This window comes from Leucoraja erinacea, chromosome 15 (genome assembly GCF_028641065.1).
Source record: "Leucoraja erinacea ecotype New England chromosome 15, Leri_hhj_1, whole genome shotgun sequence".
Lineage (NCBI taxonomy): Eukaryota > Metazoa > Chordata > Chondrichthyes > Rajiformes > Rajidae > Leucoraja > Leucoraja erinaceus.
In genome coordinates, this window is record NC_073391.1 from 45493920 (window position 1) to 45521907 (window position 27988).

A 27988-nucleotide genomic window follows, 5' to 3' on the forward strand; every position below is an offset into this window, starting at 1 on the left:
CTCTTGACCCCTTTGACTCTTGACACTTTTCCCTGCACTAATTAAAGACTTGAGGCTCAGTGTTTCAACCATAAAAGATTTATATGTGACAGATGCAGAACAGTAAACTCCAGCCCAGTTACAGGGGCGATTAACATCAGCATAAACAGACCCCTGACTGTGCCCAGTGACCAAGGATCAGTCCTGGGTGTGATGAACAGAGGCAATAACGGCAGAATCAAACACTGGCAGTCATTCACTGGTGTCTCGGCTAATGGTTAAACATTCCCTTCAGCGTGCACTCGTCTGTGTCTCAGTAGATGGGAGGACCGGGTGAACTCTCTCCCGCAGTCGCCGCAGGTGAACGGCCTCTCCTCGGTGTGGACCCGCTGGTGCCTCAGCAGGTTGGACGACTGGGTGAAGCCCTTGCCGCACTCGGTGCAGGTGAACGGCCTCTCCCCGGTGTGGATCCGCTGGTGTATGATCAGGTCCGACGAGCGGGTGAATCCCTTCCCGCACTCGGAGCAGGTGAACGGCCTCTCCCCGGTGTGGATGTGCTGGTGCGTCAGCAGGTTGGACGACTGGGTGAAGCCCTTCCCGCACTGGGTGCAGATGAACAGTTTCTCACCAGTGTGGACCCGCTGGTGGGTCAGCAGGTTGGCCGACCGGCCGAAGCACTTCCCGCAGTCGGTGCAGATGAAGGGCCCCTCCTCAGTGTGGACCTGCTGGTGCCTCATCAGGCTGGAGGAGCGAGCGAATTCCCTCCCGCACTCAAAACAGGTGAAGGGTCTCTCCCCGGTGTGGACCAGCTGATGCCTCATCAGGCTGGAGGAGCGGGTGAAGCCCCTCCCGCACTCGGTGCAGGTGTACGGCCTCTCCCCGGTGTGGACTTCCTGGTGCCTCATCAGGTTGGACGACTGAGTGAAGCCCTTGCCGCACTCGCTGCATGTGAACGGCCTCTCGCCGGTGTGGGTGTGCTGGTGCGTCAGCAGGTTGGACGACTGGGAGAAGCCCTTCCCGCACTCGGTGCAAGTGAACGGCTTCTCCCCGGTGTTGATGTACTGGCCCGCTGAGTTACTCCAGCACATTGGGTCCTTTCCCACAGATTCTCTGCGGATGCCGGATTGCTGGAATGGTTTCTGCCGGACGTGACTCGGGAACCCTCTCGGCGGCTGCACCAAGTGATGGATCTGTGGCCGGTGTTTCCGTCTGGAAATATTAGTGGCATCACCCTCGCCCCTTTCCTCGACTTGAAACATGTTTTTTTACATTGAAATGTAAAAACAATACAGAAAATATTCACGAGGTCAGACAGCCAGCATCTGTGAAGATGGAAGGAGAATTCACATTTATTTTTTTCATCAGAACCCAAGTTCTCCTAAACACACAGTGTTGGAGTAACTCAGCAGGTCAGGCAGCATCTCTTGAGAACATGGATAGGTGGCGTTTTGGTTTGGGACCCTTCTTCATGCAGATGCTGCCTGACTGGCTGAGTTACTCCAGCACCTTGTGTCCTTTTGTTTATTAACTAGCATCTGCAGTTCTCTGTTTCAACTTCAAGGCTTTCCTATACAGTAAGCCCTCCTTATTATGGACCACTTTCTGACATATTTTGGTTATAGCGGACTGTCTCTTTAAGAACACAAGCTGCAAGGTACGCTATTGAAATTGGCACGTCAGTCAAATTGTAATTGCATTGGCAATGACAAGCAATCACTTGGATCATCACCTAACTCTATTAAACAATGCAGAAAACAGCCTTCAGTATTTTTAGCTAACAAAAGTACATTTTTAGCTGAGGTAAATGGGAGGTCAGTCTGCTCTCTCGCTGGTGTCAGGATGGTTCAGTTGCCTGACATCACCTGGGAAGAAACTGTCCCCGAATCTGAAGGTATGTGTTTTTAAATAGCTGTACCTCTTGGCTGATGGAGAGGGGAGAAGAGGGAGTGACCAGGGTGAGATTATTAGGGTGGCCTTGCTGAGGCAGCGTGAAGTGCCGATGGAGTCAATGGAAGGGAGGTTGGTTTGCGATATAGGCTACTTCCACAGTTCTGCAATGTAACGCCCTCCAGGCGCTGACAGTAGCCGGTTCAATGTGTTGATGTCGAGGGACGTGAGGTTTACCCCTCCACCAGGGGGGTGGAGGACAGCGCAGTTGAAAATGACGTGCTGCGCTGTTTGCTGGTCAGCTCCACACACACCGGCTGCTGATGAACGCAGCTCCCAGGAATGCATGTTGGTGTTGAACCGGCCGACTCCTGTACGGAGCCAGTTCAGGGCGACCCACTCTTTGCGGGGCAGGTCCAAGCTGGATGAGGCTGTGGTGTTCGGTGCAACAGTGAATTGCAGAGGTTGCGAAGTCTGTTCCCAATGCTCCTAGTGTGTTGAAACCGGAGCCACAGAGGGTCGCTGCGTGACGGGAGAAGGATTGCGGACCTCCCCATGGTGAGGCCTGTCAACTGACCTCAGTCGGGCAATCGATAACAAACAGAGACAGCAGCAGCAGTTTTCTTTCTTGCTTATTGTTTACCTCTCTCCCTCACGCTGCCCTTTCTTGCTTTGGATACATCTCACAGGGTGTTGGTAATGGACGATCCTCCGACCGGAAGCTCAAAGTGTCCAGATTCACTGAAGTCACTCGATCTGCAGACCTCTGCACAGCTTCGGCCTTTGTACGCAGAAGAAGACGCCTCCGCTCGCAGCGATGGGAAAGAGTTCACCTGTCCCGATTGTGGACGGAGTTTTATCTGACGAGGCACCAGTGCACCCACTCCGGGGAGAAAGTGTGGAAGTGCGGGGACTGCGGGAAGGGGTTCTGTTATCCTTCCTGGCTGGAGATCCACCGGCGCAGCCACACCAGGGAGAAGCCGTTCATCCCGGAGTACTTAAGGAAGTTGCCCCAGAAATAGTGGATGCATTAGTGATAATTTTTCAAAACTCTTTAGATTCTCTTTAGATTTAGAGTAGTTCCTGAGGATTGGAGGGTAGCTAATGTTACCCCACTTTTTAAAAAGGGAGGGAAAGAGAAAACGGGGAATTACAGACCAGTTAGTCTAACATCGGTAGTGGGGAAACTGCTAGAATCAGTTATTAAAGATGGGATAGCAGCACATTTATAAAGTGGTGAAATCATTGGACAAAGTCAGCATGGATTTATGAAAGGTAAATTATGTCTGACGAATCTTATAGAATTTTTCGAGGATGTAACTAATGGAGTGGATAAGGGAGAACCAGTGGATGTGTTATATCTGGACTTTCAGAAGGCTTTCGACAAGGTCCCACGTAAGAGATTAGTATACAAACTTAAAGCACACAATATTGGGGGTTCAGTATTGATGTGGATAGAGAACTGGCTGGCAGACAGGAAGCAAAGAGTAGGAGTAAACGGGTCCTTTTCACAATGGCAGGCAGTGACTAGTGGGGTACCGCAAGGCTCAGTGCTGGGACCCCAGCTATTTACAATATATATTAATGATTTGGACGAGGGAATTGAATGCAACATCTCCAAGTTTGCGGATGACAAGAAGCTGGGGGGCAGTGTTAGCTGTGAGGAGGATGCTAGGAGGCTGCAAGGATAGGCTGGGTGAGTGGGCAAATACATGGCAGATGCAGTATAATGTGGATAAATGTGAGGTTATCCATTTTGATGGCAAAAACAGGAAAGTAGACTATTATCTGAATGGTGGCCAATTAGGAAAAGGGGAGATGCAACAAGACCTGGGTGTCATGGTACACCAGTCATTGAAAGTAGGCATGCAGGTGCAGCAGGCAGTGAAGAAAGCAAATGGTATGTTAGCATTCATAACAAAAGGATTTGAGTATAGGAGCAGGGAGGTTCTACTGCAGTTGTACAGGGTGTTGGTGAGACCACACCTGGAGTATTGCGTACAGTTTTGGTCTCCTAATTTGAGGAAAGACATTCTTGCCATAGAGGTAGTACAGAGAAGGTTCACCAGACTGATTCCTGGGATGTCAGGACTTTCATATGAAGATAGACTGGATAGACTCGGTTTGTACTCGCTAGAATTTAGAAGATTGAGGGGGGATCTTATAGAAACATACAAAATTCTTAAGGGGTTGGACAGGCTAGATGCAGGATGATTGTTCCTGATGTTGGGGAAGTTCAGAACAAAGGGTCACAGTTTAAGGATAAGGGGGAAATCTTTTAGGACTGAGATGAAGAAAACATTTTTCACACAGAGAGTGGTGAATCTGTGGAATTCTCTGCCACAGTTGAGGTCAGTTCATTAGCTATATTTAAGAGGGAGTTAGATGTGGCCCTTGTGGCTAAAGGGAGAGAAGGCAGGTACAGGATACTGAGTTGGATGATCAGCCATGATCATATTGAATGGCGGTGCAGGCTCGAAGGGCCGAATGGCCTACTCCTGCACCTATTTTCTATGTTTCTATCTGTTCCATGTGCGGGAAAGAGTTCTGCTGCCAGTCCAACCTGACCACGCACCAGCGGTTCCACACCAGGGAGCGACCCTTCACCTGCTCTGAGTGCGGCAAGGGGTTCACCTTATCGTCTTACCTGGTGAGGCACCAGCAGGTCCACACCGGGAAGAGGCCATTCACCTGCCTTGTGTTTGGGAAGGGCTTCAGCTATTCATCCAACCTACGGAAGCACCAGTGAGTTCATAAGTGACTATGGACAATTAAATCCCAGTTTGGGCCCTGTTCACTATCTCTGCCTGGATACATTCTGCTAATGGATGAGAGCTTAGTGTTTTTGGGGAGTGGGGAGTGGGGGGGGGGGGGGGGGGGGGGGAGGTTGTAACCTGAGCTGCACTTCCTCAATTAATAATCTATTAATTTGATCATGAGCACCCAGGGAATTGTTCAAGGTGTAAGAAGGAACGGCAGGTGCTGGTTTACATGGAAGATAGACCCAAAATGCTGGAGCAACTCAGTGGCTCAGGCAGCATCTTTGGAGAAAAAAAGTAGGTGACGTTTCGAGTCAAAAACCTTCATCATGTTCAACTTGTGGAAACAGGCCGCTCGGCCCACTAAGTCCACGCAGACCAGTGATCTCCCATTAACACTAGTTCTGTGCTATCCCTCTTTCTCATCCACTCCCTACACAACAGGATCAATCTAGCCAAGGCTGATCAGCCTACAAAACCAGTAGAAACGAGGAACTGCAAATGTTGGGTTACAGAAAAGGTCACAAAGTGCTGGAGGAACTCAGCGGGACAGACAGCATCCTTGGAGAACATGGAAAGGAGAGGTGATATTTCAGGTTGGGATCCTTCTTCAGACATTTGGGATGTGGGATGAAACCACGGATGTGCAATCTCCGCTGAGGCAGCACCTGAGGTCAGAATTGAACCCGTCCCCGTCCCATCACTGGCCTGGCATTCCAACAGTCTTGTAAACAGACCTATCTCTTCATGGTTACTACAGAGAATGGAAAGTCCTCAACGTTTCAGAGAAAGTCTCTGGGCAGTGAGGCAACATTGTGTACCAGCTACCCACTCTACCAGACCAATACGTTACTGTCCAGATTGATACGTCACTGTCCAGACCAATACATTACCCCTCAGAAGGTAGACACAAAATGTTGCAATAACTCAGCTATGGAGAGAAGGAATTGGCAACGTTTCGGGTCGAGTGCCTTCTTCGGACTGATGTCAGGGGAGGGGGCAGGACTAAGAAGCAATGTAGGCGGAGACAGAAAGATCAGTGGAACACTGGGTAGAAGGAGGGGATGGAGAGAGAAAGCAAGGGCTACCTGAAGTTAGAGAAGTCAATGTTCATACCGCTGGGGTGTAAACTACCCAAGCAAAATATGAGGCGCTGTTTCTCCGATTTGCACTGGGCCTCACTCTGACAATGGAGGAGGCCCAGGACAGAGAGGTCAGATTGGGAATGGGAGGGGGAGTTGAAGTGCTGGGCCACCGGAAGATGAGCTTGCTTACGACAGACTGAGCGGAGGTGTTCAGCGAAACGATCGCCAATCCTGCGCTTGGTCTCGCCTGTTGACACCTGGAAAAGTGGATGCAGTAGATGAGGTTGGGAGAGGTGCAAGTGAACCTCTGCCTCAGCTGGAAAGACTGGAAAGACAATAGACAATAAGTGCATGAGTAGGCCATTCGGCCCTTTGAGCCAGCACCGCCATTCAATGTGATCATAGCTGATCATTCCCAATTAGTACCCCATTCCTGCCTTCTCCCCATATCCCCTGACTCCGCTATCTTTCAGCGCCCTATCAAGCTCTCTCTTGAAAGTATCCAGAGAACCAGCCTCCACCGCCCTCTGAAGCAGAGAATTTCACACTCACAACTCTCTGTTTGAAAAAGTTTTTTTCCTCGTCTCAGTTTTAAATGGCTTATCCCTGATTCCTAAACTGTGGCCCCTGGTTTTGGACTCCCCCAACATCGGGAACATGTTTCCTGCCTCTAGCGTGTCCAAACCTTTAATAATCTTATTTGTTTCAATAAGAAGCCCTCTCATCCTTCTAAACTCTAGAGTGTACAAGCCCAGCCGCTCCATTCTCTCAGCAGATGATAGTCCCGCCAACCCGGGAATTAACCTTGTAATCTTCAACCCCCCTCCCACTCCGTCCTGGGTCTCATCCATGGCCACAGCGAGCAGCACCGGAAATTGGAGGAACAGCACCTCATATTCCGCTTGGGGAGTCTGCATCCCGGGGGCATGAACATCGAATTTTGTTAGTCCTTGCTATCTCCTCTCCTTCCTCAGTCCCCCTGCTGTCTCGGACTTGTACAAGCCCATCCCCCAGCCTTCGGGCTCCTCCTCCTTTTTCCTTTCTTGTCCCCGCCCCCGATCAGTCTGAAGCAGGGTTTCGGCCCGAAACGTTGCCTATTTCCTTCGCTCCATAGATGCTGCTGCACCCGCTGAGTTTCTCCAGCTTTTTTGTGTACCTTCAATTAACGGTGTAAACCTACGCTGCACTTCCTCAATAGCAAGAATGTCCTTCCTCAAATATGGAGTCCAGGGGGGAGGTAAAGGGACAAGTGTTGCATCTCCTGTGGTTGCCGGGGGAAGTGCCTGGGGAGGGGGCGGTTTGGGTGGGAAGGGACGAGTTGACCAGGGAGTTACGGAGGGAATGTTCCGGGGGGAAGTGCCTGGGGAGGGGGCGGTTTGGGTGGGAAGGGACGAGTTGACCAGGGAGTTACTAGTTCTTAAACCATTATTACGAGAATCTTAAACAGTACCGCTCATGTTGCAGCCTCCAATCAATGTATCCGCCTGACCACGTGACGTTCGAAGTGGGCGTATCTTCCACGGACCCTGCCTTCGCTTCTTTGTGACATCACCGGACAGAACGATCTGATTGGTCAGAACTGGATGGCAACAGATGATGCGACAAACGGTAATTGAATTGAACACGTCAGAGAGCGCGGCTGTCCCACTGGTATTTACCTGCAGGGGTAAGCATAAGAATATTGATTGTGCTATAAGAACTAACACCTTAAGCAGAGAAGGGAGGTCAGACAGATAGGCTGTTACTTATAGTCCAGAAAAAGTGCTGGAGTAACTCAACGGGTCAAGCAGCATCGCTGCAGAATATGGATGGGAGACGTTTCATAAGATCATAAGTGATGATAGGAGCAGAATTAGGCCATTCGACCCATCAAGTCCGCTCCACCCTACAATCTGAGAAAAGAACTGCAGCTGCTGATTAATGCACAAAAGGACAACAAGTGCTGGAGTAACACAACGGGCCAGGCAGCATGTGAAGGAAAACGTTTAAGAAGGAACTGCAGATGCTGGAAAATCGAAGGTGAAAATTCGAAAATGCTGGAGAAACTCAGCGGGTGCAGCAGCATCTATGGAGCGAAGGAAATAGGCAACGTTTCGGGCCGAAACCTTTCTTCAGACTGATGGGTGGAGGTGGGGTGGGGATCTGTAAATGCTGGTTTAAATCGAAGATAAACAGCTGGGGAACTCAACGGGGCATGCAGCATCTCTGGAGAGAAGGAATGGGTGACATTTCGGATCAAGACCCTTCTTCAGACTGATGCAGCATCTCTGGAGAACGAGGATAGGTAATGTTTTGGGCAGCAGACCATGTGTTTGGAGCAGAATTAGGCCATTCTACTCCGCCATTCAATCATGGCTGATCTATCCCTCCGTACCCCATTCTCCTGCCTTCTCCCCATAACCTCTGACACCAGTATTAATCAAGAATCTATCTATGCCTTAAATATATCCACTGACTTGGCCTCCACATCCTTCTGTGGTAAAGAATTCCACAGATTCGTCACCCCCCGACAAAATTAATTCCTTCTCATCTCCCTCCTAAAACAACGTCCTTTAATTCTGAGGTTATGACCTCTATTCCTAGACTCTCCCATTAGTGGAAACATTCTCTCCACATCCACTCTATTCAAGCCTTTCACTATTCTGTACGTTTCAATGAGGGCCGCCTCATTCTTTTAAACTCCAGCGAGTACAGGCCCAGTACTGTCAAACGGTCATCATATGTTAAACTAATCATTCCTGAGATCATTCTTGTAAACCTCCTCTGGACTCTCTCCAGAGCCAGCACATCCTTCCTCAGATATGGTGCCCAATATTGCTCAAAATATTCTGAGTGTGGCCTGACCAGCGCCTTGTAGAGCCTCAGCATTACATCCCTGTGTTTGTCGTAACTCTTTTTCGGACAAGTGTGAGAAATGTGAATTGTGAAGTCAGAGGAAGGAAGGTAGTTGGGAGCGGTAGGGGAGAGATGGGTGTGAGTCCAGATGGGGCAAATAACTATTATTTATAGTCACTAGACGTTTGGAAAATGGGGATCATGGAAATGCAGGGCCTTGTGTTTTAGCCAGTAAAGTATCATATAGGGGGTGTAGAGGCCCAGGATACTGATATCATACATCAGCGGTGTCCACTTGTGGTCACAGCAGGACGGTAAATCCTCGTTTCAAAAATCCTCCTAATAACAGATTTTGGTTACAGCGGATAGATCTACCCCCCCCAGCTCGCACCTCCTCCCTGGTCAGCTTTTGATGCCACCAAATGCCTGCAACGCATGCCTGGCCACTTCCAGGCCAGACCTACTGCCACCACCGCTGGCCACACAGCTCCCTCGGCCGCTATCAGGCTGCACATACTGCCGCCACCGCCGACCCTAACTTGCACTCCGGCCTCACGTGGACCATGACCATCGACTCCGCCGATCCTTGCCTCTCTTCTGCATGCCAGCAGGCCAGGGCCGTCAACTCACCTGGATTTCAGGCACAACCCGAAACGTCACCTATCCATCCTCTCCAGAGATGCTGCCTAACCTTCTGAGTTACTCCAGCACTTTGTGTACTTTTGTGCATTAACCAGCAACTGCAGTTGTTTGTTTCTTCTATTTATACAGTGATAATCCCTTGCCCGGTTATAGCACGCAATCGGCAAAAAATGGATACCATTTCCCCCTCCCCCCCCAACCGTTGTCCATTATAACGAAGGTTTACTGTACCTGTAAATGCTCAGTCATCATCTCTGTCACTTATTGTACATAACAATTATACACTAATGTGTTGTTGATAACCCCCGAGATAACAGCAGCCAGAGCCAAGGACGTGTGTTACCACAACACCATTTCTGCTGAATCCATCTGCCTTAAGTTTAAAATCGCACACCAACATTTACCATGTCAAATAAATAAACCTCGACCACTGCATTCAGTGCTAAATGTTTTTTTGAATTGATATACATGGCATTAACAACATCAACATCGAGGTTTGACCTTGATGGTTTTTCCAAGAAGTGAATCTTTTGTTTTTGAAGTCATAGTCACACAGCATGGAAAGAGGCCCATCAGCCCAACTTGTGCATGCCAATCACAATGCCCCATCTATGCTAGCCCCATTTGCCCATATCCCAAAGAGTCATACAGCATAGAAGGCTTTCAATCTGTGCTGATTCTGCCCAACCTGAATTATGTGTGTGCATTTTAAACATTGTTTTTATTCAATTTTAACTACCTTGCTCCATCAACTCCTATTCCAGATCAGCCTTTTGATATTTTACTTTACTTTAGCACCTGGACATACAATGTAGAAACAGGCCCTTTGGCCAACCAACTCTGCACTGACCAGCAATCAACAGTTGAACTCTCCTACACAATAGGGACAATACGATTTTACCAAAACTGACAAACCTGCATGTTTTTGTAGTGTGGGAGGAAACTGGAGCACCCGGAGAAAACCCACGCAGTCACAGGAGAACAAACAAACTCTGTGCAGACAGCATCCATTGTCAGGATTGAACCCAGGTCTCTGTACCACCCTTTCTTGTGTCTTATATTGGCTTTTGGAGTCATAGTCCATAGACAATAGGCCATTCAGCCTAAAACTGCCCATGCTGACCATGATGCCCCATCTACAATAGTCCTGCCTGCATGTGTTTGGCCATTATCATTCGAATTTCTACTTGAAAAATAATCTAAAAGTGGGAAACTAAAACTGAGGTCGATGGAATTTGCCTTATGATGGCTTTAATGGGCAGGGAATAGTCTAGTAAAGTCAAATAATTTTGCACATTAACAAATGATGGAATCTCATGACACAAAATGCTGTAGTAACTTCTTCAGACTGGAAACATCCCGACCCAAAACGTCACCTATCATGTTTTCCAGCGATGCCGCCTGTCCCGCTGAGTTACTCCAACACATGTGTCTTTATGTGCAAACCAGCATTTGCAATTTCTAAGTCCGCCTGGGCAGCTTGCGTCCTGATGGCATGAACGTTGAATTCTCCCAATTTTGCTAGCCCTTGCTGTCTCCTCCCCTGCCTTAACCCTTGAGCTGTCTCCTCCCATCCCACGGCCCTCGGGCTCCTCCTCCTCCCTTTTTCCTTCCTTCTCCCCCCCCCCCCCCATCCCAGTCTGAAGAAGGGGTTCGGCCCGAAACGTCGCCTATGTCCTTCGCTCCATAGATGCTGCTGCATCCGCTGAGTTTCTCCAGCAAAATTTGTGTATCTGCAATTTCTAAAATCACTACAGAAGAAGCCAAAACATGCTGCAAAACTCCGAATTTCAAAAAAGCTTCTTCCTATTTAGGGACGATCAACGTTTAGTTTTTTAAAAAGCCAAACCTGTCCCAGGAAGCCCATGAGAAACTGTTTGGCGAGCGTCACACCGTTTTACGGACGTGTGAATGGCCGCACAATTACCCAGAAACACTAGCGCGGGGGAATGGATCTTATCCCCGCTGAAGGTGACGGCGACGCATGCGCATAGGAGGGATGTCGGAAGCGAGCGGGGGAGCATGCGTAGTGCGGTGCGGGAATACGCCCGTGACTCCGGGCTTTGCTCCCCTCGCCCCCTGCACTCGCGTCCGGCTCCTGGACCTTGTGTCGCTGTGTGTGAACCATCTACTTCTCCCCTCTATACACCTTCCATGGTAAGTGTTAACTAATCAACCTCCCCTGTGCCCGAGAGAGTCGCCGCCTCCCGTGTGGAGAATCCCCGGTCCCCAGTGACGTGTGTTCCCCATCTTCCTCTCGCATCCCAAATACGTCGGGGCCTCTTTAACATTCTCCTTAATTCATGTTTATGGGCTGGAGTTCAGAGGGATGTGGGCCAAACGTAATCAGGTGGGACCAGTGTAGATTTAGACAATAGACAATAGGCGCAGGAGTAGGCCATTCGGCCCTTCGAGCCAGCACCGCCATTCAAAGTGATCACGGCTGATCATCCCCAATCAATACCCCGTTCCTGACTTCTCCCCATACCCCCTGACTCCGCTATCTTTAAGAGCCCTATCAAGCTCTCTCTTGAAAGTATCCAGAGAACCGGCCTCCACAGGCTCACAACTCTCTGTGTGAAAACGTTTTTTTCCTCATCTCCGTTTTAAATGGCTTACCCCTTATTCTTAAACTGTGGCCCCTAGTTCTGGACTCCCCCAACATCGGGAACATGTTTCATGCCTCTAGCATGTCCAAACCCTTAATAGAAACATAGAAAATAGGTGCCATTCGGCCCTTCGAGCCAGCACCGCCATTCAATGTGATCATGGCTGATCATCCACAATCAGCACCCCGTTCCTGCCTTCTCCCCATATCCCCTGACTCCGCTATCTTTCAGAGCCCTATCAAGCTCTCTCTTGAAAGTATCCAGAGAACCGGCCTCCACCGCCCTCTGAGACAGAGAATTCCACAGACTCACAACGATCTGTGTGAAAAAGTGTTTCCTCTTCTCCGTTCTAAATGGCTTACCCCTTATTCTTAAACTGTGGCCCCTAATTCTGGACTCCCCCAACACCGGGAACATGTTTCATGCCTCTAGCATGTCCAAACCCTTAATAGAAACATAGAAAATAGGTGCCATTCGGCCCTTCGAGCCAGCACCGCCATTCATTGTGATCATGGCTGAACGTCCCCTATCAATAAATCGTGCGTGCCTTCTCCCCATATCCCTTGACTCCACTAGCCCCTAGAGCTCTATCTAACTCAATATCTAATAATCTTATATGATTCAATAAGATCCTCTCTCATCCTAAATTCCAGAGTATACAAGCCCAGCCGCTCCATTCTCTCAGCATATGACAGTCCCGCCATCCCGGGAATTCACCTTGTGAACCTACGCTGCATTCCCTCATTGGCAAGAATGTCCTTCCTCAAATTAGGGGACCAAATCTGCACACATTTGCAGGTCCATTGGCTTCTGTAAATTGTTCCCATTCGCGTAGTTGCCCAGAAAGGCAGGGAGAACATACAAACTCCGTACACACTGCATTTGTAGTCGGGATCGAACCCAGGACTCTCCCCCGCTGCACCACTGTGCCGACTTGCAATGTTGGGAATCTTGAGCAAAATGCAACGTTCAGGAGGAACTCAGCAGGTCAGGCAGCATCTGTGGTGCTGTGAGACAGAGGCTCTACCAGTGGCGTCACTGTGACACTCGATCAGTGGTAAATGTGCCATTCAAATACATCGCAGTTCAACACAGAGACTAAAATGTTCTAGTCTGAAATGGCCCTGTCTGTTGGTGTCTTTTGTATGCTTATTTTGCAGGTTAAATTGAGCAGAGATTTGTGGGTGGGAACCTCAGTGTTAAATTGACACCAGGACCACATTATCAGTCAGTTCTCCAGCACCTGAACGTCTTTGATCATTGAGTGTGAAATGGGAGCTGCTTGGGGGAGAAGACTGCAAACTCTATCGCCATCAGCAGGGCAGTGAGAAGCTTGGCACGGTGAAATTGTTTGAGTGTACACACTGTGGGAAGAAAACTTCGGCCCAGTTACACGGCCAGAGATGACTTTCTGCACGATCACCAGCGGTGAAAAAACCAAGCACGTGTGTGAGAGAGGATTCGAAGAACCAATCTAGACAGGAGCCACCTTCTGTGTCAGTATTTCCCTGATAAAAACAATCCAACAATCTTTTGGTTAATGTTTCGACAAGAAAGAATTCTCCATTCTTACTGGTGTCAGTGGATTATTACGGTACACTTAGCTAATCAAGGAATGTGCTTAGGTATGGCAATACTTTATTGAACTGTAAGCAAGAAATCGGTGCATCACGGAGGGAAGAGACTATCTGTTTTGTATCTGGGAGGTTATTCACTATTTCTCCTGGTTGTGGCAAGGTTGACCTAGGGTTAATAATTCAGGGTCCAGAGACCAGTCAGTTGACTGCATGGAATGCAGGTCGGATACACAATGTCGTCTAACCAGGGAGTTAACACGGGCGGGGGCTCTTTCCCCTGCTCCGAGTGTGGAAAGGGCTTCGCTCAGTCGTACGACCTGATGAGGCACCAGCGGGTCCACACCGGGGAGAGGCCGTTCACCTGCTCTGAGTGCGGGAAGGGCTTCACTCTCTCGTCCAGTCTGGCGACCCACCAACAGGTCCACACCGGGAAGAGACCGTTCATCTGCAACGAGTGTGGGAAGGGCTTCGCACGGTCTTCAAGCCTGATGACCCACCAGCGGGTCCACACCGGGGAGAGGCCGTTCACCTGCTCTGAGTGCGGGAAAGGGTTCAATCAGTCGGCCAACCTGAGGAGGCACCAGCAGGTCCACACGGGGGAGAGGCCGTTCACCTGCTCCGAGTGCGGGAAGGGGTTCATTTTGGAGTCGCACCTGCTGACGCACCAAAGGGTCCACACAGGTGAGAGGCCGTTCTCCTGCTCCGAGTGCGGGAAGTGCTTCACCCGGTCGACCAACCTGATGGCCCACCAGAGGGTCCACACCGGGGAGAGACCGTTCACCTGTACCGAATGTGGCAAGGGCTTCATCTGGTCCTCCGACCTCCTCACCCACCAGCTGGTCCACACTGGCGAGAGGCCGTTCACCTGCTCCCAGTGCGGGAAGGGATTCATCCGCTCCTCCCACCTGCTGAGGCACCAACAGATCCACACCGGGAAGCGGCCGTTCTCCTGCTCCGAATGCGGCAGACGCTTCAGCCGCTCGTCCAACCTACTGAGGCATCGACATGTTCACGACGGGGAGAAAGTTTAAACGTACACAATATTGAAGACTTGCTGCTGCTGACGTACCCGCGAGCTCATGGCTGAGAGAAATTTTCAACACAAGCAGTGAACTGCGGTAAAGAGAGGGTTCACAAGCAACTGAGGGTGTTGCACTCTGCGGTTTCTGCTGATGTTCATCACTGGGCACAGTTACGGTCTGTTTTTGCGGACATTACTCACGCCGAAAACTGGGCTGAACTTTAGCCGAAAACTGGGCTGAACTTTAATATTCAGAGCCTGTGAGAAATAAATCAGCTTTGCTTTAAACACTGTGTCAAGAGTCAAGTCGAGAATGTTTTATTGCCATGTCTTGAAACAGAACAACGAATCTCCTCCCAGACACAGAACAACTTAAAGCAGTACAAGAGTTATGAATACAGAGTACTGTGTAAACCACAATAAACAGCAAAAATATGTGTACTATAACTCGTCCCTCAACTCCATCCAGGGAACCTGGCAGTCCTTTCAGGTGAGGTAGAGGTTCACTTATTTGATGTAAACGAACATCTAGTTTCTTCCTACACAACAAAAGTTCAGTATACAGTATATATATATATATTGAAAATATATATGTACATATATTCAATATATATGTATGTATATATATACGTGTATATATACACATATATATATATGTGTGTGTGTGTGTATATGTATATATATACACACACACACACACACACACATATATATATATATATATATATATATATATATAGAGATATATGTACTGATTATAACACTTCAAAGCCAAGGCGGTCTGAGCACGTCTTCAGCAAAACATGTAATGGGATCCCACCGCTAGTCATATCTTCTCATCGCCACCCGTTCCTGCTTTCCACTCATTGGGTTCACGTATCCCTTCCCACCCAAACCATCCCCTCCCCAGGTAGTTTCTCATGCTACTGCAGGAGATGTAACATCTGTCCCTATTCTTCCACCCTCAACACCATCCTCAGACTCCAATGTCTCTCCAAAGGCAGAGGTTCACTTGCATCTCCTCCAATCTTACCTACCATATCTGTTGTTTTTGGTGTGGGCTCCTATATATGAGGGAGACCAAGCGTAAACTGGGTGATCATTTCACTGAACATTTATGCTCAGTCTGCCTTGGCCTACGCTATCTCCAAACATTGTAACCCATTCCTGTTCCCATACTGACCTTTATTCAAATCGTTTGCTATGTCGCTCTTCAAGGGAGATGCTAAATGCATTTCGTTGTCTCTGTACTGTACACTGACAATGACAATTAAAATTGAATCTGAATCTGAATCTGAATCTGTCCTGTGCCTCCTCCACTGTCAGAGTGAGGCTAAATGCAAATTAGAGGAACGGGACCTCATATTTCGCTTGGGCAGCTTACAGCCCTGCGGTATAAACGTTGATTTCTCTAATTTCGTAACCCCCTGCATTCCTTCTCTCTTAACCCCCTCCCCCACCCTCGTGATCCTACGAGTTCCTCTGTTTGCATCATTGTACTCACCTTCCCCAACCAACACTGGGGCCAATATGGGCTTCACCTTTCCTTGGTTATCGGTTGCCGACCTTGATTTGTTCTTGCTTTTATCTACCTCCAGTTTCCTCCCATTTACTTTCAGTCTGAAAAAGGCTTCTGACCGGAAACGTCACCCATCCTTTTACTCCAGCAATGCTGCCTGACCCGCTGAGTTACTTTTGTAAACCAGCATCTGCAGTTCCTGGTGTGTCTAACTGTCACCATATGCATATTACTCCCTCCCCACTGCCATGTCAACCCCCTAATCCCCGTAATTACAGGGCGTAATTGCGAACAGGGGCCAAAGTCCCAGGAGAGGGCTGAATCAATGGAGGCTTCTTTACCCACAATCCTCCCGCGCCTGGAATATGTTCTATGCCCGCCGTGCTAACGCCGCGCATGCGTCGCCTTGGGGTCTGCAATGCATCCTGGACTAGGCTGGAGGACAAAGTCGGAGATTGGTGCCGGAGGACTGGAGCCCGGGGTCCCGGCAGCGGCGTCTCCTGCAACCGGGGTATGGAGCCCGGAGTCCCGGTAGCTGCGCTTCATGCAACCGGGGTATGGAGCCCGGAATCCCGGTAGCTGCGCTTCATGCAACCGGGGTTTGGAGCCCGGGGTCCCGGTAGCTGCGCTTCATGCAACCGGGGTTTGGAGCCCGGAGTCCCGGTAGCTGCGCTTCATGCAACCGGGGTTTGGAGCCCGGGGTCCCGGTAGCTGCGCTTCATGCAACCGGGGTTTGGAGCCCGGGGTCCCGGCAGCGGCGTCTCCTACAACCGGTTAATCGCTCTGCAGCTCCTGGGTGTAGATTTAACCCATACATTATCCTCAACCGAACTGTCGGGAGTCTCCATCAGGCCGAGGAAGTTCCCCGATTAACCTCCCGATCAGAGCTCTCGCCTCGAACCCGTCCCCATGTTCTGACTGCGGCAAAGTTCAACGGATCGAGCGATTTAATGAAACACCAACGGGTCCACTCCGAGGAGAGGCCGTTTACCTGCCCCCAATGCGGGAAGGGCTTCGCTCAGTCCTCCTCCACGTTGAAACACCAGCGTGTTCACGCTGGGCTCAGAGGTTAAGTTTGTTGGATGTGGACAATTTACACACTACACTCGTTTTCGCACCAGGCTACAATAAAGCAGAACTGAACTTGGTTATTGTTCTAAAGTTGCAAGTTCTACAGGTTAGTTTATTATTATCACGTCTACCGAGGTAGAATAAATAGCTGTTTTGTTGCGCGCTATCTACGCAGTGGAAAGACTACATATGATTACAATCAAGCCGTCCTCAGTTTAAAGATATAGGATAAAGGGATTGACTTTTAGAGCAAGATAAAGTGCATTTAAATGAGATAGATGGGCGGTCAGGACTGCACTCAACCTGATGAGAGGACAGTTCCGTTGCCTGATAGCTCCTAAATCTGGAGGTATGTGTTTTCAAACTTCTGTACCTCTTGCCTAATGGGAGAGAGGAGAAGAAGATGGCTGAGACTGTCCTTGATTATGGCCTGTGCTGGCTGTCCTCTGGTCCCACATTCTCACCCATTCCCTGCACACCAGGGCCAATTAATCTACAAACCCACATATCTTTGGGATGTAGGAGGAAACAGGAGCACTCGGGGGAAACCCATGAGGGTCACAAGGATATCATGCAAACCCCACACACACATACACAGCACCCGAGGTCAGGATCAAACCTGGGTCTCTGGCGCCATGAGGCAGCAACTCTACCAGTTCTCTCCTGACATCATCTGAGTGAGGGCTACATGTATATATGTATGTAGCTTGTTTTGTTGTGCTATTCTTATAACAAATGTAAAGCACTTTGGCCAACGAGAGTTATTTTTTAAATGTGCTATATAAATAAATGTGACTTGCTGCACTGATGCAAAGAGAAGGAAATTTGAGAATAGTTTAATGAGTTCAGTTGGAAAAAAGCAGCACACAACAGAAACACTGGCGGCATTCAATGGGCTGAATGGCCTTGATTATCCAGTGTAGACGAAAATGCTGGAGAAACTCAGCAGGTAAGGCAGCATCTATGAAGAGAAGGAATGGCAATGTTTAGGGTTGAGACCCTTATTCAGACTGATGTCGGTGGGAGGGGGCGGGAAAAAGAAAGGAAGAGGCAGAGAGAGTAGGCTTGTGGGAGAGCTTGATTATCCAGTGAATTACTCTGCATCACTCGAAGGCATCTACAACAGTCGCCGCCACAAGAAGGCAGCCAGCATCATCGGAGACCCACACCACCCTGGTCAGGCTCTCATTTCACTCCAGCCAGCGTGAAGAATGAGCCTGTTTCTTCCCTACAACCATCAGGCTATTAAACTCTACAACCCCCAAATATGCTCCAAAATATATAGATTTGGGGTCATTATTTTTGACTTTGCATTATTATTCCCTTTCTTGTGTATCTGTACACTGGAGGGCTTGAGTGTGATCATATATAGTCATTACTTTAGACTTCAGAGACACAGCATGGAATTAAGCCCTTCGGACGAGCGATCGCTCCGTACACGGGCACTATCCTACACAATACTGACTATTTACAGAAGCCGATTAACATAGAAAACATAGAAAATAGTGCAGGAGGAGGCCATTCGGCCCTTCGAGCCAGCAAACCTACAAACTTTCACGTTTTTGGAGGGTGGGAGAAAACCGGAGCACCCGGAGAAAATCCACTTTGTTACAGGGAGAATGTATAAACTCCATAGTCTTACTGCTGACTGGTTAGCATGCAACAAAAGCCTTTCATTGTACCTCGGTACACTATTTATTTGATGTGTTGTTATATATAATGAAGGATTTTTGTCATCTATTGTGGGTTTAACAGAGTATTCTGTCTACCTATCTGTTGTGCTGCTGCAAGTACGAATTTCATTGTTCTGTTTCAGAATTTATGCCAATAAAACACTCTTGACCCCTTTGACTCTTGACACTTTTCCTTGCATTAATTAAAGACTTGAGGCTCAGTGTTTCAACCATAAAAGATTTATATGTGACAGATGCAGAACATTAAACTCCAGCCCAGTTACAGGGGCGATTAATATCAGCATAAACAGACCCCGACTGTGCCCAGTGACCAAGAATCAGTCCTGGGTGTGATGAACAGAGGCAGTAATGGCAGAATCAAACACTGGCAGTCATTCACTGGTGTCTCGGCTAATGGTTAAACATTCCCTTCAGCGTGCACTCGTCTGTGTCTCAGTAGATGGGAGGACCGGGTGAACTCTCTCCCGCATTCGCCGCAGGTGAACGGCCTCTCCCCGGTGTGGACCCGCTGGTGCCTCAGCAGGTTGGACGACTGGGTGAAGCCCTTGCCGCACTCGGTGCAGGTGAACGGCCTCTCCCCGGTGTGGATCCGCTGGTGTATGATCAGGTCCGACGAGCGGGTGAATCCCTTCCCGCACTCGGAGCAGGTGAACGGCCTCTCCCCGGTGTGGATGTGCTGGTGCGTCAGCAGGTTGGACGACTGGGTGAAGCCCTTCCCGCACTCGGTGCAGATGAACAGTTTTTCACCAGTGTGGACCCGCTGGTGGGTCAGCAGGTTGGCCGACCGGCTGAAGCCCTTCCCGCAGTCGGTGCAGATGAAGGGTCCCTCCTCAGTGTGGACCTGCTGGTGCCTCATCAGGCTGGAGGAGCGAGTGAATCCCCTCCCGCACTCAAAACAGGTGAAGGGTCTCTCCCCGGTGTGGACCAGCTGGTGCCTCATCAGGCTGGAGGAGCGGGTGAAGCCCCTCCCGCATTCGGTGCAGGTGTACGGCCTCTCCCCGGTGTGGACCTCCTGGTGCCTCATCAGGCTGGATGACCGAGTGAATTCCTGCCCACATTGCGGGCAGATGAAGGGGGTCTCCGCAGAGTGATATCGCTGGTGTTTCACCAGACCGGACGACTGAGCGAACCCCTTCCCACACACGGTGCAGGTAAACGGCCTCTCCACAGCGTGGACTTGCTTACGTCTCATCGAGCCGCTGGCGTGTTCTCACGGTGTTGGGTTATTGACGCCGGGACAATGTCGCTGTCACAGGAGAAGAAATCAGAGAATCTCCTCCCACACACAGAACAGGTAAAAATCCCTCCCGACCATGATCCACCGATTTCAATCTGGAGAGGAAATTTATTCCGACGTTCGACAACCAGGACTCATGTATTTCTTTGACCTAGGGAAATACAGTATACCCTTGTCATGATGGACTACTCAGGGAGTGAATGGTGTCCGTTACTATCAGCTATAACCAGGTATGGAATTTGCTCCAACCACCTCGCGGTGAATTAATTAGTTATTTTAAATAAGTTTTTTTTAACAGCCAAAAATGTATTTTTGTTACATAAAAATACTAAAGGCTGTTTGTTACATTGTTGAATAGAGTCAAGTGTTGGGATTGCTTGTCAATTCTTTCTTCATTTCAATGTCTTGTCAATTTCAATACTTTGTCAATGTCAATAGCCTCCTCAGTGTAAGTCTGTGTTCTTAAAGAGACAGTCCGCTATAACTGAAATCCGTTGCAAAGAGGTCTGTAAAGATGAGGGTTTACTGCATATGCCTACTCCTTCTGAACTTTGGATTAATGTTAACACTTTGCTTCTCTCCACCTTGATTCATCCAATACATTCCCTCACTGGCGATAACAAGGAACTACAGATGCTAGTTCATACCAAAGAAAGACATAAAGTTCTGTAGTAACTCAGCGGGTCAGGCAGCATTCCCGGAGAACGTGGATAGGTGACGTTTCAGGTCGGGACCCTTCTTCAGTCACTCTCTCACTTAGTTGGTTAGTTTTCCTTTCTGGGCTCCGTTCAGGAAGCCATCTCTGCTGCGTAACTGGGTCAAAGCTCTTTCCAGTCGTAGATTCACGTAGTGGTTGTGACTCTAGCTGCTCTGTGTATGGTTTGTGTTATAAACGGGTTGTGAACATATCAGTGCCATCCTGGTCAACCACAGTTTGCAGTCTTCTCCCAAACATGAAATGGACAAGTGGCTCCCACTCCTTCATAGATCAATGACATTCAGTTGCTGGAGAATTACCTGACACCGCTGATCTGACAAGATGATAGGTTTGATAATCCCATACATAAACACGCTGCTTATAATATCTGCAAAATACATTTAAAATACATATATAAAATTGCACAGTAATTTGGAATAAATAATCTCCATCTTGATGGTGGGCTGTGTGTTAGTAGATTGTACTCACTCTCATCAGGAGCTTCCGTCCAGTTACAGATAAACTTTAGAGATACAGCGTGGAAACAGGCCCTTCAGCCCACCGATACTGTGCTGACCAGCGATCACCCCGTACACTAGCACTATCCTACACGTCTTTAGCGTGAGAGAAAACCAGAGCACCCAGTGAAAACCCAAGCAGTCACAGGGAGAAGGTACAAACTCTGTAGACAGCATCCGTAGTCAGGATCGAATCCTGGTCTCTGGCATGGTGAGGCAGTAACTTTATCGCTGCGCCACCATGCTGCCCCTGATTAACTTTCCAACAGTATTGATCGCAACTGTTGCTAGAAGTGTCCCAGACCCGAAACATTCCTTATTTATGTTCTCCAGAGTTGCTGCCTAACCTTTTTTTTGCAGCCACAAGTCCCCAGGGTTGGTAATCAATGGCCGCTTTATTACCCACAATCCGCATCGCGCCTGCAACCGCTCTGCGAGTGACAGCTGCACGCAGACGCGCCTGCGCGGCCCGGGGCCCGCAATGCATCATAGGCCGCACTGGCGAGACAAAGCGGGGGGATCCCCGGGGTCACGGGTGCGGATCGCGGCGGGCGGACGGGCAGATAAACTGGCATCCACCACTCCGTTTATCCAAACCTCGCACGGACCGGCGCCGGTCGGATGGGTCCGGTGCTGATGAACGCTGCGCGCCGGCGCTCAGTTCCTACCTGCCGCCGACCTTCCGGAAGTGCCGATGTCAGAGGCGGTTGCTGCGCATGCTTCCGACGTCACTTCCGATATGTGGTCTCGAAACCTGCGTCCTCCTCCATCTATAGGGCGTATTCCAGGGCGCCGGCATTCTGGGTAACAACCACCGCCATGCATACGGTCAGACAACCCATGTGTCAAGAACTGCAGATGATGGTTAATACACAAAGTGCTGGAGTAACTCAGCAGGTCAGGCAGCATCTCTGGAGAATGTGGATAGGTGACGCTGCCTGACCTGCTGAGTTACTCCAGCACTTTGTGCCGGTGCACTCCACCGACCTCTTGAACAAAACAATCTGGGATTCGATTAACGTTTTGAGATTTACTGTGACTGAACAGCCCTCGGTGTAAGAGTTTTTTCTTTCTGATCGTTGAACAAAGGACACATAAACGTGATCCCACCACTTGCCACATCTTCCCATCTCCTCCCCTGTCTGCTTTCCGCAGAGACCTCTCCCTCCGTAACTCCCGGGTCAATTTGCCGCTTCCCACCCGAACCACCCCCTCTCCGGGCGCCTTCCCTTGCAACCGCAGGAAATGCTACACTTGCCGCATTACCCCTCCCCCACTCCATTCAAGGACCGAAGCAGTCTTTCCAGGTGCGGCAGAGGTTCACCTGCACCTCCTCAAACCTCATTATTGCATCCGCTGCTCTAGATGTCAACTGCTCTACATCGGTGAGACCAAGCATAGGCTTCGCGATCGCTTCGCCGAATACCTCCGCTCGGTTCGCAATAACCAAGCTGATCTCCCGGTGGCTCAGCACTTCAACTCCCCCTCCCATTCCAAATCCGACCTTTCTGCCCTGGGCTTCCTCCATGGCCAGAGTGCGGACCACCGTAAATTGGAGGAGCAGCACCTCATATTTTGTTTGGGCAGTTTGCACCCCAGCGGAATGAAAATTGACTTCTCTAATTTCAGATAGTCCCTACTTTCTCCTCCCCTTCTCAGCTCACAGGCGCCACTTCTTCCTTTCTTCTTCCTTTCTTCTTCCCGTGTCCCTCCCCCCCATCCTCAGCATCAGTCTGAAGATTGGTTTTGAGCCGAAACGTTGCCTATTTCCTTCGCCCCAAAGATGCTGCCTCACCCGCTAAGTTTCTACAGCATTTTCGTCTACCTTGTGTCTTTTCTTCTTTCTTATCCAGGCTCATTCACCCCCGTAGGAGACAGAACCCGTGGCCGGATTTTGCAAAGGGAAACACTGAAAACTTATTTAGTTAAGTGTAGAGATACAGGGCGGAAACAGGCCTTTCAGTCCACCGATTCCGCACCGACCAGCGATCCCGCACACACTAGGGACAATTTACGTATTTGGTGTGTGGGAGGAAACCGAAGATCTCGGAGAAAATCTACGCAGTCTCGGAAAGAACAGAAATCACCCGTAGTCGGGATCTAACCCGGTTCCCTGGTGCTGCAAGCATATAAGGCAGCAACTCTGCCACTGCGCCAGTGTGCCGCCCTGTGGTGTCTGATGAGGATGATGTCCGCTTCTGGTGGTGTCTTTCTAACAGTCCGCTGGACCTGCTTTCATCTTTCGGATACCCAAGGCCTTTGAAATAATCTTTCCCAATCTGTCATCACTTTAAAACGTCACATTTTCTGAGGTGTATTGACGTGGATGAGTTTGTTTTTCTCACCCACTCGCCCGGCTTGCTTGCACCCTATTGAATCCCCGTTAGATTCTGCCATTTGATGCCTCATTACACCGCCGGTTCGATCCTGACCACGGGTGCTGTCTGTATGGAGTTTGTATGCGTCCAGTTGCTTTACGTCGGGATTTGAATTGGATTGCAAACCAATTCAGACCAAACCAATAACAGACCATTGGGGGGGATGGTGTACGTTTTTACTGATGATCCACAGTAACCAAGTAAGGGGTTTGCTCCAAACACCTAGTGGTCACTGAGACAACTGGTTGTTTTCAAATACATAGATCTTTTTAAGTTAAATATACTAAAAGCTGTTTGCTACATTGTTTAAGAGATTTAAGTGCAGATCCAAGCGACACCGCGTTATAGTCATAGAGTGATACAGTGTGGAAATGGGCCCTTCTTACCCACACCGACCAACATGTCCCAGCTACACTAATCCCACCTGCCTGAACTTGGTCCATATCCCTCCAAACCGGTCCTATCCATGTACCTGTCTAACTGTTTCTTAAATGTTGGGATAGTCCCAGCCTCAACCACCTCCTATGGCAGCTTGTTCCATACACCCACCACCCTTTGTGTGAAAAAGTTACCCCTCATATTCCTATTAAATCTTTTCCCCTTCACCTATATCAATTCCTTGTCAATTTCTATGCCTCGTCAGTATCAATGCCTCGTGAATATCTATCCTTGTCAATGTCAATGCCTTGTCAATATCAATTCCTCGTTAATTTCAATGGCCTCCGCAGTGTAACCAGCAGCCTGCGTTCTTCATCAGACAGTCCGTCGTAAGCAAAATCCATTTAAGAAATGTCTGTATTAACGAGCGGTTACCCTAAATAACAATTAAATATTCTAATGATCAACAAAATCAGTAAATCTGTTTCAGCTGCAGCATTAACAAGGCAGCAACAACCAAAAAAAAAAAATCAAAGCATTTATTCTGCTCAAATCCCTGACGTTTTATAGAATAACGGTGAGCTTATCTCTGGCCGCAATGTACCAGACGGAAACAAAGACCCTGCTCCGTCCCAGAGACGTGCTCAGTGCTGGAAGGTTGTGGTGGAGGCTGGAACACAGCAAGAGGAGGCACCGAGGCTGGGGAAGTTGGTTGGAAGGTGGGCTCTATTGTGATCAGTCAGTGCATTGTCAGCTGCCGCAGACAATCAACAGTGGAATATGTTAGGTCGTCAATACAATGTGGCCTAGTAACTGCAGAGTCGAGACATAATGAGAATAATCCTGGAGATGAGTGGGTATTTGTTTGAAGAGTGTGTAAGAAGGAACTGCAGATGCTGGTTTAAACCGAAGATAGACACAAAAAGCTGGAGTAACTCTGGGACAGGCAGCATCTCTGGAGAGAAGGAATGGGTGCTGTTTCAGGTCGAGACCCTTACTTCAGACTGGTTAGGGATAGGTTTTGAAGAGCGCTTGATGGCTTTGGGCTTGTACTTGCTAGAGTTTGGAAAGATGAGGGGGTGATCTCAATGAAACCCACCAAATAATAAAGAACCTAGATAGAGTGGATGTGAAGAGAATGTTTCCAGTGGTGGAGGAGTTTATTTTGTTTTGAGATACTGCGTGGAAGGCTCTTCAGCCAAAGGAGTCCATGCCTTTAATCGCCCGTCCACACTAGTACGTTATTCCATTTTCTCATTCACTCTCTATGCACTCAGAGCAATTTACAGAAGCCAAATAACCTACAAACTGGCAGGTCTTTGGAATGTGGGAGGAAACCTGCAGGAAACCCAGCCTGTGGCTGGGAGAACGTGCAAACTCAATACCGCTAGTCAGGATCGTACAAATGTCTCTGGTACTGTGAGGCAGCAGCTCTACCGGTTGTGCCACTGATCTAAGACCAGAGGGCACACTCAGAAGAAAAAGACCTGCCTTTGGAATGGAGATGAGGAGGAATTTCTTTAGCCAGAGGGTATTGAATCTGTGGAATTGATTGGGTATCTTGAAACCGGATATTGAAGGTTATTGATTACTAAGGGCATCAAGGGTTATGGGGAGAAGGCGGGAGAAGGGGGTTGAAAGGGAAAATGGATCAGCCAAGATTGAATGTCGGAGCAGACTTGAAGGGACTAAGGAAGGTGACCAATGGGCAGACTGGCCTAAATCTGCTCATATTTCCTATGGACACTGGCCATCTGAAGCGGAGTTTAAATGTTCCCAGCACTTTGTGTTAACATGTGCTCCCTGTTGTGAATCAGCTGGTGCATGAGTCGGTCGGAAGACTGGGAAAACGCCTTCCCGCATTCGGAGCAGGTGAAGGGCTTTTCCCCGGTGTGGACCCGCTGGTGCCTCCTCAGGCTGGAGGACCACGCAAATCTCTTGCCGCACTTGGCACAGATGAATGGCTTCTCCCCGGTGTGGATGCGCTGGTGGGCCACCAGGTGGGATGACTGGTCGAACCCGTTGCCACACTCTGGGCAGATGAACTGCCTGTGGCCGGTGTGGACTCGCAGGTGAGCCGCCAGCCGGGACGACTGAGAGAACCGCTTTGCACACTCGGGGCAGGCGAACAGCCTCTCGCTGGCGTGGATCAGCCGGTGCGTGATGAGGCTGGAAGAGCGGGTGAACCGCTTCCCACACTCGGAGCAGGTGAACGGCCTCTCCCCAGTGTGGACCTGCTGGTGCGTCTGCAAGGACGATGACCGACTGAACCTCCTCCCGCACTCGGAGCAGGTGAACGGCCTCTCCCCAGTGTGGACCCGCTGGTGCCTCAACAGGCTGGATGACTCAGTGAATCCCTTCCCGCAGTCGGGGCAGGTGAACGGCCTCTCCCCAGTGTGGACCCTCTGGTGGGTTAGCAAGGACGATGATCGACTGAACCTCTTCCCGCACTCGGAGCAGGTGAACAGTCTGTCCCCCCTGTGGACCCGCTGGTGCGTCAGCAGAGAGGACGACTGAGTAAACCCCTTCCCGCACTCGGAGCAGGTGAACGGCTTCTCCCCTGTGTGAACCCGCTTGTGTTTTATGAGATCACTTGATTGCTTGAAGTTCTTTCCACAGTCAGAACATGGGAACGGTTTCATTGGTGTAAGGGAACAGTGACCGAACAAGAGGATTTAAATCACTCCCAGCCACAAAAGTAGTAAAGTCCCTGTCTAATGTCTGAAGGATGGTTTCGACCCGAAATATCATCTGTTTCTTTTCTGAGTCTGATGCAGGGTCTCAACCCATTCCTTTTCTCCAGAGATGCTGCCTGACCCGTTGAGTTACTCCAACATTTTGTGTCTATCTTCGGTGTAAACCAGTATCTGCTGTTCCTTCCTACACGCAATGTAATTGGGTCCTGTGATTTCTTCCTTGGAAACATCAACAACCCATTATCTGTTATCAGTAAAATATTTGCTTTGTAGAAAACTTACAAACTCTCGCGTTGGCTCAGTCAATTATCAAACCCTTTCTCATACATGTAGAACATACGGATGGTTTCGCTCTCTGTGTGTATGCCGAGATGACTTCGATGGCTGTCAAATGTTTTAAATGTCTTTCCATAATTTGCCTTTGGGACCATCTCCACCTGAGAGTGTTAAACACGCTGCCTTGCTGTCGACTCTCCAGATTGAATTTATTCCTCCATAGGCAAACATTGTTCCTCGCACGAAATTTGGACGTTGATGCACCAAATGACCCCGTCAGATTTTGATGTGGTATTTGATTTGAAGCAACCTCTCCTTTTGCAATTTTCTGTTGAAGAATGAAAAAATATATGCATATCACAGAGTAGAGGAGAGAAATTCAGAATGGACGATAGGTTAGCTGTAATTTCAGGGTAGCTATGATTGAGAAGCTTCCGTTTTAAGTCTAATTCATAAACCTGAGCTCAAACGTCTAGCCAATCGATCCAGTTCAATACTGAGTGCCTTCTCCCCATAACCTTTGATGCCCTTAGAAACATAGAAAATAGGGGCAGGAGTAGGCCATTCGGCCCTTCGAGCCTGCAACACCATTCAATATGATCACGGCTGATCATCCAACTCAGTATCCTGTACCTGCCTTCTCTCCATAGCCCCTGATCCCTTTAGCCACAAGGACCACATCTAACTCCATACCAGTCTATCAATCCAGGGCTGCCAACCCTCACGCATTGAGTGTGAGAATCAAGCATTTCATGCTCTCACGCTGATCACAGAATTTATCACGCTCAAAAAACAAAATAAATAAAGATAAAAAATAAAGAAAGTCACAAACAATTCGATTCGCCCAAGGCTTCCAGATCTCCTCCACACTCTCCAATGAGAATAGTTTTCTGTCGGCGGGTTTCCCGTAAAGAACGAGCAATTTGATTGGCTTAAGCCCATCGCACGCTATTTAAAATGGCATGGTAGACAAAAATGCAGGAGAAACTCAGCGGGTGAAGAAGTCTGAAGAAGGGTCTCGACCCGAAACGCCGCCTATTCCTTCGCTCCATAGATGCTGCCTCACCCGCCGAGTTTCTACAGCTCTTTTGTCTACCTTCGATTTTTCCAGCATCTTCAGTTCTATCTTA

At 49.1% G+C, this 27988-nt stretch overlaps 3 protein-coding genes across 6 annotated transcripts in view; 1 reads left to right on the forward strand and 2 right to left on the reverse strand.

Annotated features, from left to right (window-relative positions):
• LOC129703875 (zinc finger protein 208-like) overlaps nucleotides 1-14688 on the forward strand; it is a 92392-nt gene extending 77704 nt beyond the window's left edge. The window contains exons 11-15 of the mRNA XM_055646549.1: nucleotides 275-383; nucleotides 468-759; nucleotides 2556-2860; nucleotides 4459-4611; nucleotides 13582-14688. Coding sequence (XP_055502524.1) covers nucleotides 275-383; nucleotides 468-759; nucleotides 2556-2860; nucleotides 4459-4611; nucleotides 13582-14404 — 1682 coding nt within the window. The 3' untranslated portion in view covers nucleotides 14405-14688. The remainder of the gene's footprint in view (nucleotides 1-274; nucleotides 384-467; nucleotides 760-2555; nucleotides 2861-4458; nucleotides 4612-13581) is intronic.
• On the reverse strand, nucleotides 63-21469 carry LOC129704334 (gastrula zinc finger protein XlCGF7.1-like). 2 transcript variants are annotated; one of them, XM_055647409.1, is made up of 3 exons: nucleotides 21102-21469; nucleotides 7161-7368; nucleotides 63-1301 (listed from the first exon to the last, which is right to left on the reverse strand). In XM_055647409.1, exon 3 carries the CDS (start codon nucleotides 1236-1238, stop codon nucleotides 258-260), a length of 981 nt encoding a protein of 326 aa, XP_055503384.1. In that variant the 5' UTR covers nucleotides 1239-1301; nucleotides 7161-7368; nucleotides 21102-21469; the 3' UTR covers nucleotides 63-257. The 2 variants fall into 2 exon arrangements, with proteins under 2 accessions (XP_055503384.1, XP_055503383.1); XM_055647408.1 differs by lacking the exons at nucleotides 7161-7368; nucleotides 21102-21469 and adding an exon at nucleotides 2510-2672.
• LOC129704359 (zinc finger protein 420-like) lies at nucleotides 18882-26865 on the reverse strand. 3 transcript variants are annotated; one of them, XM_055647448.1, is made up of 2 exons: nucleotides 25729-26865; nucleotides 18882-19877 (listed from the first exon to the last, which is right to left on the reverse strand). In XM_055647448.1, exons 1-2 carry the CDS (start codon nucleotides 26526-26528, stop codon nucleotides 19076-19078), a joined length of 1602 nt encoding a protein of 533 aa, XP_055503423.1. In that variant the 5' UTR covers nucleotides 26529-26865; the 3' UTR covers nucleotides 18882-19075. The 3 variants fall into 3 exon arrangements, with proteins under 3 accessions (XP_055503423.1, XP_055503426.1, XP_055503425.1); XM_055647451.1 differs by having other exon boundaries at nucleotides 18882-19865; nucleotides 25705-26865; XM_055647450.1 differs by having other exon boundaries at nucleotides 18882-19838; nucleotides 25681-26865.
• Nucleotides 26866-27988: the final 1123 nt, after the last annotated feature.